At 41.0% G+C, this 14,139-nt stretch overlaps 1 protein-coding gene across 4 annotated transcripts in view; it reads right to left on the reverse strand.

Annotated features, from left to right (window-relative positions):
* Positions 1-14,139, reverse strand: part of DOCK11 (dedicator of cytokinesis 11) — a 328,799-nt gene that overhangs the window by 73,326 nt on the left and 241,334 nt on the right. For all 4 annotated transcript variants that reach the window (XM_060182487.1, XM_060182486.1, XM_007530393.3 and 1 more), the window contains 3 exons: positions 10,470-10,612; positions 7,420-7,535; positions 2,818-2,955 (listed from right to left, as the gene is read on the reverse strand). In XM_060182487.1, the coding sequence (XP_060038470.1) occupies positions 2,818-2,955; positions 7,420-7,535; positions 10,470-10,612 (397 nt within the window). The remainder of the gene's footprint in view (positions 1-2,817; positions 2,956-7,419; positions 7,536-10,469; positions 10,613-14,139) is intronic.

Genomic DNA, 14,139 nt, shown 5'->3' on the forward strand with positions numbered 1-14,139 from the left:
TCCTTGTTGGATAGGACAGAGAGAAATGGAGAGAGGAGGGGAAAACAGAGAGGGGGAGAGAAAGTCAGACACCTGCAGACCTGCTTCACCACTTGTGAAGTGACTCCCCTGCAGGTGGGGAGCGGGGGGAGGGGGGGTCGAGGCAGGATCCTTATGCCGGTCCCTGCGCTTTGCGCCACATGCGCTTAACCCACTGCGCCACCGCCCGACCCCCCCTTCCTTTCTTTCTTTGTTCTTTTTTTTTTTCTTAGATAGAAGGTGGGAGGTAGAAAGGGTGAAAATGGAAGAATAGAGAGACGGAGAAAGGGAAAAAGGAAGAGAGGGAGAGGGAGAGAGAAAGGGGGAGGAGGCAACATCACAGCACTGTTTCACTGCCTGTGAAATTTCCCCTTTGCATGCTGCTTCATGTGGTAGTCAGGGACATGAACCTGGGTCCTTATAAAGGGTGCACTCTACTGGATTGACCGTCTCCTAACCCTTACCACACTACATGTATTATTATTTTTAGTTTATTTTCCCCAAGCCATTTATTATTTGGGATTAATAGTGGTTTCCAAGATTGTAAGATTATAAGGTATAGTTCCTCACCATACTGACCATAAAAGTTCTGTGCCTCTCCACTCCCCCAAGATACCACACTACTTTTAAAAAAAGGTTTCTTCCTGACCACACTTACACATTCTTAACAAAAAAACTCTCTTCTGTTCCTTCCATGCTTCCTCACTGACCACATAATGCAGTCTGATCCCGCAGGTGACAACAATCTCTTTCCCATTCACCTCTTTGTCCATAGCTCTTGCTGAGTCCATGCTATATCCTTGCTCCGCTGCTGACTAAACTCTAGCATTTCCCTTCCTTTTCCTGCCCACACTGTCTTCTCGGCATGGACTTTAATTCTAATCCTTGTGAGTCTTTGTCTAAATAGGTTTTTCTCTACTAGGCAGTAAACACTTATGGATTTAATTCCTGAAAGTGTCCAGCACAGGAAATTCTACCCAGTAACCACTGAATGAATCACCTCTGAATCTTCTTTCCTTAGATTCTTGAGACATGTTTACACTGAATTCAGTTTCCCATATGTTTGTTTATTCAAAATTTATACTGAAGAGTGGTCACCAAACAAGCTTTAAATTCAGCTACTTTGGGGGCTGGGCAGTGGCACACCTGGCTAAGCACACGTTACCATGTGCAATTAAATATAGTAATTAAATGTATCAAGTTATCATATGAATAGTGAAGACAGAAAGTTTTCCAAAACATGATGGCAGAAGAGGACCTAGTGTACGTTGAATTGTTATGTGGAAAACTAGAAAATATTACATATGTACAAACTATTTTACTGTTGACCGTAAACCATTAATCCCCCAATAAAGAAATTTTTAAAAAAGAGAAAGTTTTCCATAATTAGTCATTTTGTTACACTCATCAATGAACTGAATTTCTCTTTTTATTGATTAATTTATTTATTCCCTTTTGTTGCCCTTGTTTTATTGTTGTTGTTATTGATGTCATTGTTGTTGGATAGGACAGAGAGAAATGGAGAGAGGAGGGGAAGACAGAGACAGGAAGAGAAAGAGAGACACCTGCAGACCTGCTTCATCGCCTATGAAGCGACTACCCTGCAGATGGGGAGCCAAGGGCTCGAACTGGGATATTTCTGCTGGTCCTTGCTTAACCTGCTGCGCTACTGCCTGACTCCCTAATGAACTGAATTTCTTAGCCTCTGTGGAATTGTACATATCAGAGTGGAAGGCCTGAACTGTGCCTTTCCATAATCTTAATTCTATTTTGATTTATGACACTTCTAGGTTTTAAAGCTAGAAAAAACAGACCAGAAGCAAATCTCTGCTCTTTCAGTGGTATGTATCCATTAAAGCCTAGTTTGAGGTGTTTGTTTAAATGGGGTGACTGGACTGAAAATGTAGGCCTGACAGACACGAGTAGCATAGAAAAGACTCACTAGGACATGGCCCCAAGTGCCTACCATTTTGCAAAAAGTGACACATGATTCTGGGATTATAGAAACTTGGTCTCTTCTTTCAAAGTTCTCACTCATAACTGTGTATCCATAACTTGTATGTCTAACTTCAGCATGGTAACAGCTTTTTTTTTAACTGCCACCAGGGTTGTCGCTGGGGCTCAGTGCCAACACCACGAATCCACTTTTCCCTGTAGCTGTATTTCCTGTTTATTATTTTTTTCTTCTTCTTTTTGTTCCTTTCTATTTCATTTGATAGGGCAGAAAGAATTTGAGAGGGGACAGGGAGCCAGAGAAGGAGAGAGAGAAAGACTGAAAGACACCTGCAGCACTGCTTCACTGCTCATGTAAACATCCAACCCAGAGATAGGGATCGGGGGCTCAAACACGGCTCCTTGAGCGTGGTAATGTGTACGTTCAATTTTGCGTATGGTAATGTGTACGTTCAATTGGGTGTGCCAACACCCGGCCCTATACCAGTTTTAAAAGAAGTCAGGAGAAGAAAAGAAAAATGAAAAGAAGAACTGGCCAAGCTAGTCATTTGGAAATGGCATTCTTCAAAGAAACTTACTGAAAACAGGAAGGAATGACAAAGAAAGATAAAAGGCCTGGTATAATTTTAGGGGAATTGTGGCCAGGTTCTCTTTATGTGTTTTTCTGTTCTGTACTTCTCTTTTCTGAGCCAGTACTTAATGGCTCCAGTATATGAAGCTTGTTAATGGCATTTCAAAGGTGTTTTTTCCCCCCTCTTTCCTTCTTGCCAGGAAGCAAATCCACCAGCAGCTAAAAAGCTTTTCTATATAAAACTCATATAAAGAAAATTTTTATATAAAACTTACCTTACTAATGAAAGCTCGCAATGAGGCAAATACGTGTTTCAGTGACACTTCAGATTGTCCATTTTTAAGAAAAGCGAGGTGAATATCGAATACTTTTTTCATTAACGGGTTGTGGCCATCATTATTTAAAAGCTGGCTCTATGAAACATAAAAATGGAATATTTTGTAGATACAGTTTATGCCACCTACTCCAGCCCAGAATGAGAGTGCTATATATATATATATATTTTTTACCAATATCTACTTACCAAATCACCACTTGAAAGTTTCAGAAACAAAGTTTAATTAGAAAACATGAGTTTCAACTCAGAAATCTCACACCACCACATTAGCCACACCTACACTTAAATTCCATCATTCTGATCAGTGTGAATCAACTATTTTGCTGTTAACACACAACAAGTAGAAAATTGGTGTGGGGAAAGCATTTCCTGTCAGAGCCTGACCACAGTTTCTCAACTAATAAAACAATTAAAAAAAAAACACCAACTTCTTTTATATTTTTATTTATTATTCAATAGAAACAGAAAGAAGTTGGGGAGGTAGTCAGAGAGGGAAAGAGACAGAGAGACACCTGCAGTCCTGTTTCACCATTTGTGAAGCTTTCCCCCTGCAAGTGGGACCAAGGACTTGATCCTGGGTCCTTGTGCACTATAATGTGTGTGCCTAACCAGCTGTGCTACTGCCTCCCCCCCATAATAAATCAATAAACTAAAAATGAATATAAGGTGGGGCTTGGTGATGGTGAATCTGGTAAATCATACACATTATAGTATGCAAGGGCCTGGGCTCAAGTCCCTGGTTCCCATCTGCAGGGGAGAAGCTTTATGAGTGGTGAAGCAGTGCTGTGGGTGCCCACCTGCCTCTCCCTTTCCTTTCTCCCCTTCTACCTCCTCCGTACCTCTCACTTTTACTATCTTTTTTTCTCTATCCAAAAGAAATAAAAATATTTCACAAATAATGTTTAAAAATATATTACAACTTAAAAATGGACATAAGACAATCAGTGTTTGTATTTTCCTGAGGGAAACTAAATAATCTAAAATTTAAGGAAACTCAATTTTATTTTTTAGCCCCCCCACCCCGAGCCTGCTGTCCATTTTTATTTTTAAAATCTATTACTTGACTTATTTGCTATTTATTTATTTATTTAGCCTCCAAGGTTATTGCTGGGACTTGGTACTGACACTATAAACCCACTGCTCCTGGTGGCCATTTTTTTCTTGTTTCATTGGCTAGGACAGAGAAACTGAGAGGGGAGGTGGGGATAGAGAGGAGGAGAGAAAAAGAAGACACCTGAAGACCTGCTTCGCCACTTGTGAAGCGCCCCCACCCCCTCCGCGCAGGTGGGGAGCTGGGGGCTCAAACCTGGATCCTTGTGCTTAGTACTATGTGCACTTAACTGAGTGTGCTACTGTTCAGCACCCCGCTTAATCTCTCTCTCTTTTTTAAAATTGCTACCAGGGTTATTTCTGGGGTTTGGTACCTGCATGATGAATACACCGCTCCTGAAGGGTTTCCACAGTGTAGTGTAGTGGTTATCACATTCGCCTCACACCCCTCCTGGAAGCCCCCTCCCCCTTTTAAAATTATTTTATAGTATAGAGAGAAACTTAGAGAGGAGGAGAAGATAGACATGAGGGAGAGACACCTGCAGGCCTGATTCACTGCAAGTAGGGAGTGGGGTTTGAACCTGGGTCTTAAAGCATGGTAATGTGTGTGATCAACCGGATGCACTACCACCCAGTCCCCTCTTATTCTTATTTTCTAATTTAATTTTGCCACCAGGGTTATCAGTGGGGTTCAGTACCTGCACAACAACTCCACCATTCCTGGCCACTCTTTTTTCGTTTTCCTTTCTGATAGAGACAGAGAGAGAAATAGGGTGGGGAAGAGAGAAAGAGACTCTTGAAGCACTGCTCCACGACTCTTGAAGCTTCCCTCCTGTAGGTGGGGACCAGTGTTTTGAACCTGTGATCAACTACCGGGTAAGTCACAACCCAGCCCCACTTAACAGTTAAAAGTATGTTTACGGGAGTCGGGCAGTAGTGTAGTGGGTTAAGCGCAGGTGGCGCAAAGCACAAGGACCGGCTTAAGAAACCCGGTTCCAGCCCCTGGCTCCCCATCTGCAGGGGAGTCACTTCACAAGCAGTGAAGCAGGTCTGCAGGTATCTTTTTCTCCCCCTCTCTGTGTTCCCCTCCTCTCTCAGTTTCTCTCTGTCTTATCCAACAATGACATTAATAACAACAATGGCTACAACAATAAAAAAGTATATTTACTATGTTTTGTCACTGTTAACAAATTAAGCCCTCCATGAACATAAGCCCTCCACGAACAGAGAATAAAGAGGCATGGCAACAAGCTGTACCCACTGTTTAAATAAGTGCCCCTTCAGAGAAACACAAAAAGTAACAAATTGTAAAACAACAAAATCTAATGACCTGCTCATCTTAAAAAAAAAATGTAATGATTAACTTCTTCAGTCCTATTATCCTGTTCAAGAAATTCATTAGATGGTTACAATTTGGCCAAAAATAACAACAAAAGAAAACAGCATACAAAGTTGTGACAGACCTAGTAGTAATCAACAGCCAGAATCTCTGAATGGTGTTACAATATTTCTGGCTCTTTCTTCATCTACTTGCAAAAGCATGATACAGTGATGCGAAGTGTGGACTTCGGTGATACCTGGCTTCGATCTGAATTCTAACTGACAGCTATGTGGCATGAACTCATCTGTGAAGCACAATTTACTCTTTTTTTTTTTTTTTGAAAGAGACAGAAAGGTGAAGAGGATATAGGAGAAAAGAGACTTCAGTGCTATAGGGGCTGGGCTCAGCCCTGGGTCATGCACATGCCAAAGTAGCTCATCATCCAAGTGAGCAACTTCACTGGCCCAGTTTCCTCATTTTAAGTGGAAATAATGGGGGCTAGGTGGTGGTGCACCCGGTTAAGAACACATAGCACTATGTGCAATGGATCTTGCGCAAGGATCCGACGGCCAGCCCCCAACCCCCACTGATCCCCACCTGCAGGGGGCACACTTCACAAGTGGTGAAGCAGGTCTGCAGGTGTCTTTCCTTCTCCCTCTCTATCTCCCCTCCCCTCTTAATGTCTCTCTGTCCTATCCAATAAAGTGGAAAAGGGGGGAAAAAAAGGCCACCGGGAGTGGTGGATTTGCAGTGCAGGCATCAAGCTCCAAGTATAACCCTGGGGGGGGGGAGTGGAAATAATGACAATAACTATATCCTAGAGCTATCAGAAGGCTTAAGTGAGAGATCATATCTTCATTGGCAAACACACTGAAGTACAATTTACACAAAGCCCAATTCACCTGTATTTTTATCCTGTATGCATCAATTATTTTGAATCACTTTCCATCACCACAGAAAAAAGTATTGGGTGCCCATTTGCAGGCATTCTCCTTTCCCATGCCCAACCCATGATAAACAAGTGAGTTAATATTTGTCAAGCATTTAGGGTGGTGTCAAACATCTACCAAGAGACACATTTGTTAAATAAATAAGTATCTAAATGGGAGTTAGGAGAACTATGGGAGTTAGAAGAACTATTCAAGCCTTCAGACCAACTGTTCTTCTTGACCAGTATAAAGAAAAAAAATGTACTTGTACTGCATTTTCATCAGAACAAACTTAATAGCTCATACAGGGATTCTGCAGCCCATTTCTTACTAGTACCTAATTGGGTTTTCCCTTAAAAATCCTCTTTGAATTACACAGGCCAGGTTTCCATAGTAAATTTGGAGGGCTGATGCAATTTACTAAACTACTTAGAGAAAGGGGAAACACACACATGTGCGCGCACACACACACACACACACACACACACACACACACACAGAAAGGGAAAACATCATGACTTTTCTGACAACTACATATATATGAAATCTCAAAAAGGTCTTTCATTTAAAAGTACGTGTAGAACTCAAATGAAAGGAAGACATTTTTTTCATTTCTGAGCTCTCTAATGCTGCCTTACATTATAGTTATATAATTTTTCCTTTTCAAAAGCTCTCTTACATCCATTATCGAATGGCCCTCCTTCAACAGCCCTGCAAGATAACTGCTTTCACCTTATTTTTTTATCACTGCAGTGATAATTTTTACCAAGAGGCAAACATTTACAAAAAAAAAAACAAAACAACCCAAAATGGCTGACTTGGGAAGCCAGCCAATCTGTCTAGTCATCATCTAGTCTAACAAAATGCAGTTCATCACAAATGAGTATTTGGACAAAATGATTCAATCATAATTTGGGCTAAAAAATGATTAGCTACTTGAATAAAGACCTGAAAGCAGATTGTTTTGAAACACAAACATGACGCAATAGAATTTAAGAGGAAAGAAGGGCACCAAAGGGGCAAATGAGTTCAACCTCCCCCCCCACCCTTTAAGCCTGTGTGGCAAATGTGTTTTCATGAATTCCCAAGATCACCCAATAGCCAAACTAGATCTGGTCATCCCAGATTCCTGAGCACCTGTGTGGAAACTGTCCTCTCTACTCTGTGGCCTCTGACTATTCTGTGTCTGCATTACTTTTTCTTTGCCCTGATGACAACTACATCCTAACTTTGTTTTTACCTTGAAGCACTGGGTGAAGAACGATATGGTATCCAGTACTGTCAGGGAAACCTCAGTAGCAGTATTGCCTTCCAGAAGGGCCTGATGGAAAATGTCTGCTTCTGTGGTGGCCGAACCTGGAATCACAGAAATACATTAGAACTGCCCAACAAAGATTCACTTAGAAGTGTTTTTTTTTTAAAAAACCAGAGCACTACTCAGCTCTCTGGTTTATGGTGGCACAAGGGATTGAACCTGGGACTTCGGAGCCTGAGGCATGAAAGTCTCTTTGCATAACCATTATGCTATCTACGCCCCTCCCCTGCCCAGTTTTGCTGTTTTGTTTTGTTTTTTCCATCAAGGTTATCATTGAGTTGGTGCTTGCACTATGAATCCACCAGTCTTGGTGACCTTTTTTTGTTTTCTTTCTCACCTTCTATTTTATTTGATAGGGAGGACACAGAGAGAAACTGAGAGGGGAGGAGGAGCTTGAGATGGAAAAAGACAGACACTTGCAGACCTGCTTCACACCTTGTAAATCTTGCCTCACTGCAGGTGGGGAGCAAGGTTGTGAACCCCGTCCTTCTGCATGATAACGTGTTAACCAGGAGCACTACCACACAGTCCCTCACTTTGCTGCTTTAAATGATCTCTCTGCTCCAGAGCACTGGGGCAGAGACAAATAAAAGGACAGGTGGTCCTCAGTACCTGCAGACCTAGTGAGTTTCGCCCTGTCTATTCCTTAATCAAATCTGGTCTTAGTTAATCAAGTCTGCAAATTTTCACTTCTGCTCTGTGAAACATAGTAAGGGGTTTGCTTCTCTGGAGACAAGACGTTGGTGGTGAATTATGGTGAAGTGACTAGGAAACAACATGGGAGGACTTGGAGCAAATGGAAGTACTCAAAGATGAGACATTCAGAAATACAGTGACATTACATATAGTGGGCCCTGTGGCCAGCTGTTTCCAGTTATGCCCATGACAAGAAACTGTATATAAATCAGAACGAAAGCAAAGCATCTGGTCAACTAGAGGAAGTAAGTGATTATATTTTCACAAGTGACAAGAGCAAAGTAGAAGATTGTTATGGGGAAAAAAAATATTTTACTTTTGTTTTTTAAGACAATGAGTTTATTGGCTGAAGTCTATCCACTCAAGAGATTTACTCATTTATTTGTATTTTATTGCATATATACATATACATATGGATACACACACACACACACACACACACACACACACATACACACGGTGGTGAGGGGGGCAGAGCACAGCTCAGCTCTGGCTTATGATGGTGCCAGGAATCAAATCTGGGAACTCTGGGCCTCAGGCATGCCGTCTGGTACACAAACCACAATGCTATCTCCTGGTTCCAAGACATTTAATTTCATTATTAGTCTTTATGACACAGTCAGTTTGGCTATCTTCCTTTTTTTCCCTGAAACGTACAGAGAATTAACTGTCCAGAAATGGAAGTCTTCTCATAGACTTTTTATTAATAGTAACTTTTCAGAGGCTAGCTTCCGTGTATGTATAGGATACATTAAGTTCCCAGAAGGGTCAAACTTCTCTCCCTGTCCTGTTTACAAAGTCAGTACTTCAACTTGTGTGCAGTGGACCTTTGTCAAAATAATATTTACAGTTCTTTGCAGTGAGCCCAGCATTTGTAATCCCTTACTATCACTGACTGAACAATAACGCTAAACAAATATTCAGATGTCATTATTCATATTGAAGTTTAACAGTGGGCATGAAAGGTAGCCTATGTAAAAACAGAATGAGACTAGCACTCTGTGGGGGAGATAGGTGGTGACATACTCCGTGTGCACACCACTTGCAAGGATCCAGGTTCAACCCCCCCAGTTACTATCTGTCAGGGAGAGCTTCAAGAGTAGTGAGTCAATGCTGCCAATGTCTTTCTTTCTAGCTCCCTCTCTATCTCTCTTTCCCCTCTCAATTTCTGTCATATATTTATATGAGAAATGCCATCTCACCGGGAGAGATGGATTCATTGTGCAGGCACTGAGCCCCAGCAACAACTGTGGTGGTAACACATAAGTAAACAAAAATTAAACAAAGCAAAACGACTCACAAAACTTTACAGAAATAACTCAGGGGGGTGACTCATTTCTCTAATGCAGAATTAAGAAAACAAAATATTGGGAGTAGGCCAGTAGCGCAGTGGGTTAAGCACAGGCGGCGCAAAGTGCAAGGATTGGAGTGAGGATCCTGGTTCGAGCCCCCGGCTCCCCACCTGCAGGATAGTCGCCTCACAAGAGGTGAAGCAGGTCTGCAGGTGTCTGTCTTTCTCTCCCCCTCTGTCTTCCCCTCCTCTCTCCAATTCTGTCTTATCCAACAATGACGACATCAGTAAAACAACAATAATAACTACTACAATAAAACAATAAGGGCAACAAAAGGGAATAAATTAATTAATTAATATTTTTTAAAAAAAGAAAACAAAATATTATCTAAAGTTGCTTGGAAGAAACATATGTGTCATTACCTATTCTTGTATGTCTGTTGATATTTTGATGGTATATAAAAGCAACGAAGGGAGCAAGCCCCCACTCCCCACTTGCAAGGGAGATGCTTCAGGAGCAGATCTGCAGGTGCCTATCCTCACTCACTCTCATTCATTCATTCATTCATTCATTCATTCATTCATTCATCCACTCACCAGAACACTGATCACCTCTGGCATAGGATTGAACCTAGGACTTCAGAGCCTCAGACATGAGTCTTTCTGCATGACCATTATGCTATCTAGCCCTGCCCTCTCCCCCTCTCAATTTCTCTCTGTCCTAGTAAATAAAATAGAAAGGGGAGAAAACAGAAAAAGGAAAACATGGCTGCCAGCAGATTTGTAGATTTGTAGTGTAGGCTACTGAGTTCCAAAGATAACTCTAGTGGCAATAAATAAGAAATAAACAGAGGCACACAAAGATGTCTCTCTCTCTTTGAAATGGTGTCTATTCATATTGGTGAGTTAAGTTCACACTTATTTAAGGTTAAGCAGCATCGCATGTCCACTGCAGATACTTATTCTATAATCATACATCATCACTTACTGTGATTAAGCGTGAAGGAACTTTCCAGACTACTAAGATGTTGAAGCCGGGCCTGCATCACTCCTGATCTGTTGCGAAGAGCTGGCATCGTTTGGGATTTTCGGTCTACTCCAAAGTGCTTAGAGAGCCAGGCATCATGCACCCTAAGACACATTTTAGAATTAGGAACTGGACTACTCTAATAAGCTATGGCAGTGTCAGCGTCTTTTAAATACGGAAGTGAATCAGTTTACACATAAGCTATATTTCTGCTCATTATTTTACCAACTATTACTAGGCTTAAATGAGGGAAAATATATGAGGTTTTAATGGACATTTAAAATTGTTTCTATTACTGTGATGGTTTTCAGAGAGGGACACAGGGACTTTGGTGGTGGGTGTGCTGAGTGGTATACACACCTGTATAGATATGAAACTATAACCTTGTGTAGAGACAGGCTGGGGGTAGGGATCGATCTGTCAACGCCCATGTCCAATGGAGAAGCAGTTACCTTCTGCACTCCATAAAGGTATTTTGTCCATACTTCTGGAGGGATAAAGAATAGGGAAGCGTCCAATGGAAGGGATGGGAAATGGGACTTTGGTGGTGGGAATCCCACAACCTTGTTGACCATTATTAAATCACGAATAATAATAATAAAAAAAAAGAAGTCAAAAAGTAAGAAAACACAAAGCAAAGTAAAAGACTCTGGGGTGGGCCACGTCAGGGAATGTTCAGGTCCTGGAACATGGTGTCAGAGAAGGACCTAAAGGGGATTGAACCGTTATGTGGAAAACTGAGAAATGTTACACATGTACAGACTACTGTATTTTACAGTTGACTGTAAACCATTAATCCCCCAATAAAGAAAAAAAAGAAACTATAACCTTGAAATCTTTTACTAACATTGTAAAAATTAAAGTCAAGCTCTCACACATAGATGAAATCTTAAAAAAAAAAAAAGCACAGGACAATATAGAGTGAAACCTCTATACTATAGATTGTGGTTTACTGTAGTAGACTTGAAGACTCAGAAAGAGGTAGGGAGGAGGGGTGTTCAGGGAGGCTGGGGAACTAAGTCTTTAGAGGATGAGCGTTTGGTGGAGGGTGAGGTGTGCTGACATCTACACTGGGAAAATATGGAAATGTACCCTTGTGAGAAGAACAACCGTGCAAGTCAAAATTTTCCTCAGTAAAGTGATTCTGAATTGGGAAGACAATTGTTAACTAGAGATAATTCAGTATAATAACTCTCCTTTGGGTTCAGAAGGGGTAACTCTGTTGAGGGTGTGTCCCTATAAATTATAAATTATTCATGTAAAAATAATTTAGAAATAAAAGAATCAGCATTCACATTGGAGATATGAATAAAAGACTTCATATATTATGGAAAGACAAAAAATAGACTTTATATTGTAAAATCATAAAGAATTTACAAAGAGTACTTTAAGTCTCCTTAAAATGTTTCCTTTTTATAATTTTCTTTTAAAAAAATCATCCAATGAGTTTTTCTTTTTTTTCTCAGAAGCTGAAGAAGGTCGAAAATCTAGAGAAAATTGTGAGAGGAATTGTCAGGAGTTCAAATGAAATGTGTTTGGTGGGGTGGGGTGGTGGTCCAGTTCCTGGTATCCAAGAGTGTCAATCTAATTCTCTAAACTTGAGTTAAAATTGGATTGGAAATATCTACCCTGTAAACTTGCCTGGAGCTAGGAATTGGGAAGTTTTTCATTGTTTTTATTTTCCATTTTAAAGTTCCACTTTAAATTCAAGCAGGGCCATTTAAGAACGAGGGGGGAAAAAAGGAATGTTTTGGGGGTCGGGCGGTAGTGCAGCATAAGGACCGGCATAAGGACCCCGATTTGAACCCTGGCTCCCCACCTGCAGGGGAGTTGCTTCACATGTGGTGAAGCAGGTCTGCAGATGTCTGTCTTTCTCTCCCCCTCTCTGTCTTCCTCTCCTCTCTCCATTTCTCTCTGTCCTATCCAACAATGAACGACATGAACAATAACAATGATAACCACAACAAGGCTACAACAGGGGCAACAAAAGGGGGAAAAATGGCCTCCAGGAGCAGTGGATTCATGGTGCAGGCACAAAGCCCCAGCAATAACCCTGGAGCCAAAAAAAAAAAAAAAAAAAAAAAAGGGAATGTTTCTACTCTCTAGTAAATGTGGGAGAGCCAGCAGAATCCTAGAGATTAAGGCTCATAGTGGCAGTTCCTGTGTTAGCTCTAAATCCTGCGCAGGGGAGGGGGAGTGTAGAAACTGCCATGTGAATTATTTATTATTGCTACTGTGTTACAGAAGCTCAGCAGAATATTCAATCTAAGGGCTGGGTTGAACACACATGTTACAATGCATAAGGATCCAGGTTCAAGCCCCTGGTCCCCACTTGCAGGGGGGAGGCTTCACGAGTGGTGAAGCAGGCCTGCAGGTGTCTGTCTGTCTCTCTCTCTATTACGCCTTTCCATCTTGGTTTCTGGCTGTCTCAATCCAACAAATAAATAAAAATAATTTTAAAAATATATCCAATCCAAACAGTCTCCTGAGATTGGGTAGGGTCCTGGAATATAACTTTAAAAAAAAATGAACCAGGCAGTGGCACATCTGGTTGAGTACATGCTATCATGAGGACTCCAGCTCAAGCCCCTGCCCCCCATTTACGGGGGGAGCTTTATAAGCTGCGAAGCAATGAAGCAGGTGTTTCTTCCCCCGCCCCTCTCTCTGCCTCTTTCCCTCCCAAGTTCTCTCTGTCCTGTTAATTAAAAAGAGAGGGAGAGGGGAAGAAAGAAGGGGCTCCAGGAGTGGAGGATTCAGCGCTCAGGAATAATGCTTGTGTGGCTTTTTTTTTTTTTTTTAATTAAAGAACAGTTTGTTCTTGTAATCACTAATTCTACTGAAATAAGCATGTAATCTTTTTCTCAAACATTAAAAGTATTCACAGAACTAAGGAATAGCAAAAAGAACAAATACATAATTCCTAATAAAAGTTTCAATTGCTCTTGGGAATTTCTGTATACCTTAGTATCTAACTTCATATATATTATATATATATATATATATATATATATATATATACACCTTATTAATTACGATGAGTACTGATAGATTGTAGCTGAAAGTACAGACATGGGGAGTCAGATGGTAGCACAGCGGGTTAAGTGCAGGTGGCGCAAAGTGCAAGGACCGGCGTAAAGATCCTGGTTGGAGCCCCCGGCTCCTCACCTGAAGGGGAGTCGCTTCACAGGTGGTGAAGCAGGTCTGTAGGCGGCTGTCTTTCTCTCCCCACCTCTGTCTTCCCCTCCTCTCTCCATTTCTCTCTGTCCTATCCAACAATGACAACAATAATAACTACAACAATAAAACAACAAGGGCAACAAAAGATAATAAATAAATATTTTAAAAAACATAAAAAAGAAAGTACGGACATGAAGTCATCTTTACTTCATCAGTTCCTCCCTTCCCTTCGCTCTAGCCCTTTCTCACAACCTTAAGAAAAGACAAGCATCTGTTCCAAGATTAGAACAGAAAAATCTGTATTTATGTCTATATACTACCCTTTGGAAATTTAAAAACATGTAAGTTCCCAGTTGAATCTAAACTTTTGAATTGAGACATGTTAAACAAATCACGGATGTCTTACTGTTAATTTAAAACCAGAAAATTGATTTTTTTTTCCATGTCATGATTT

Source organism: Erinaceus europaeus, chromosome X (assembly GCF_950295315.1).
Source record: "Erinaceus europaeus chromosome X, mEriEur2.1, whole genome shotgun sequence".
Taxonomy (NCBI): domain Eukaryota; kingdom Metazoa; phylum Chordata; class Mammalia; order Eulipotyphla; family Erinaceidae; genus Erinaceus; species Erinaceus europaeus.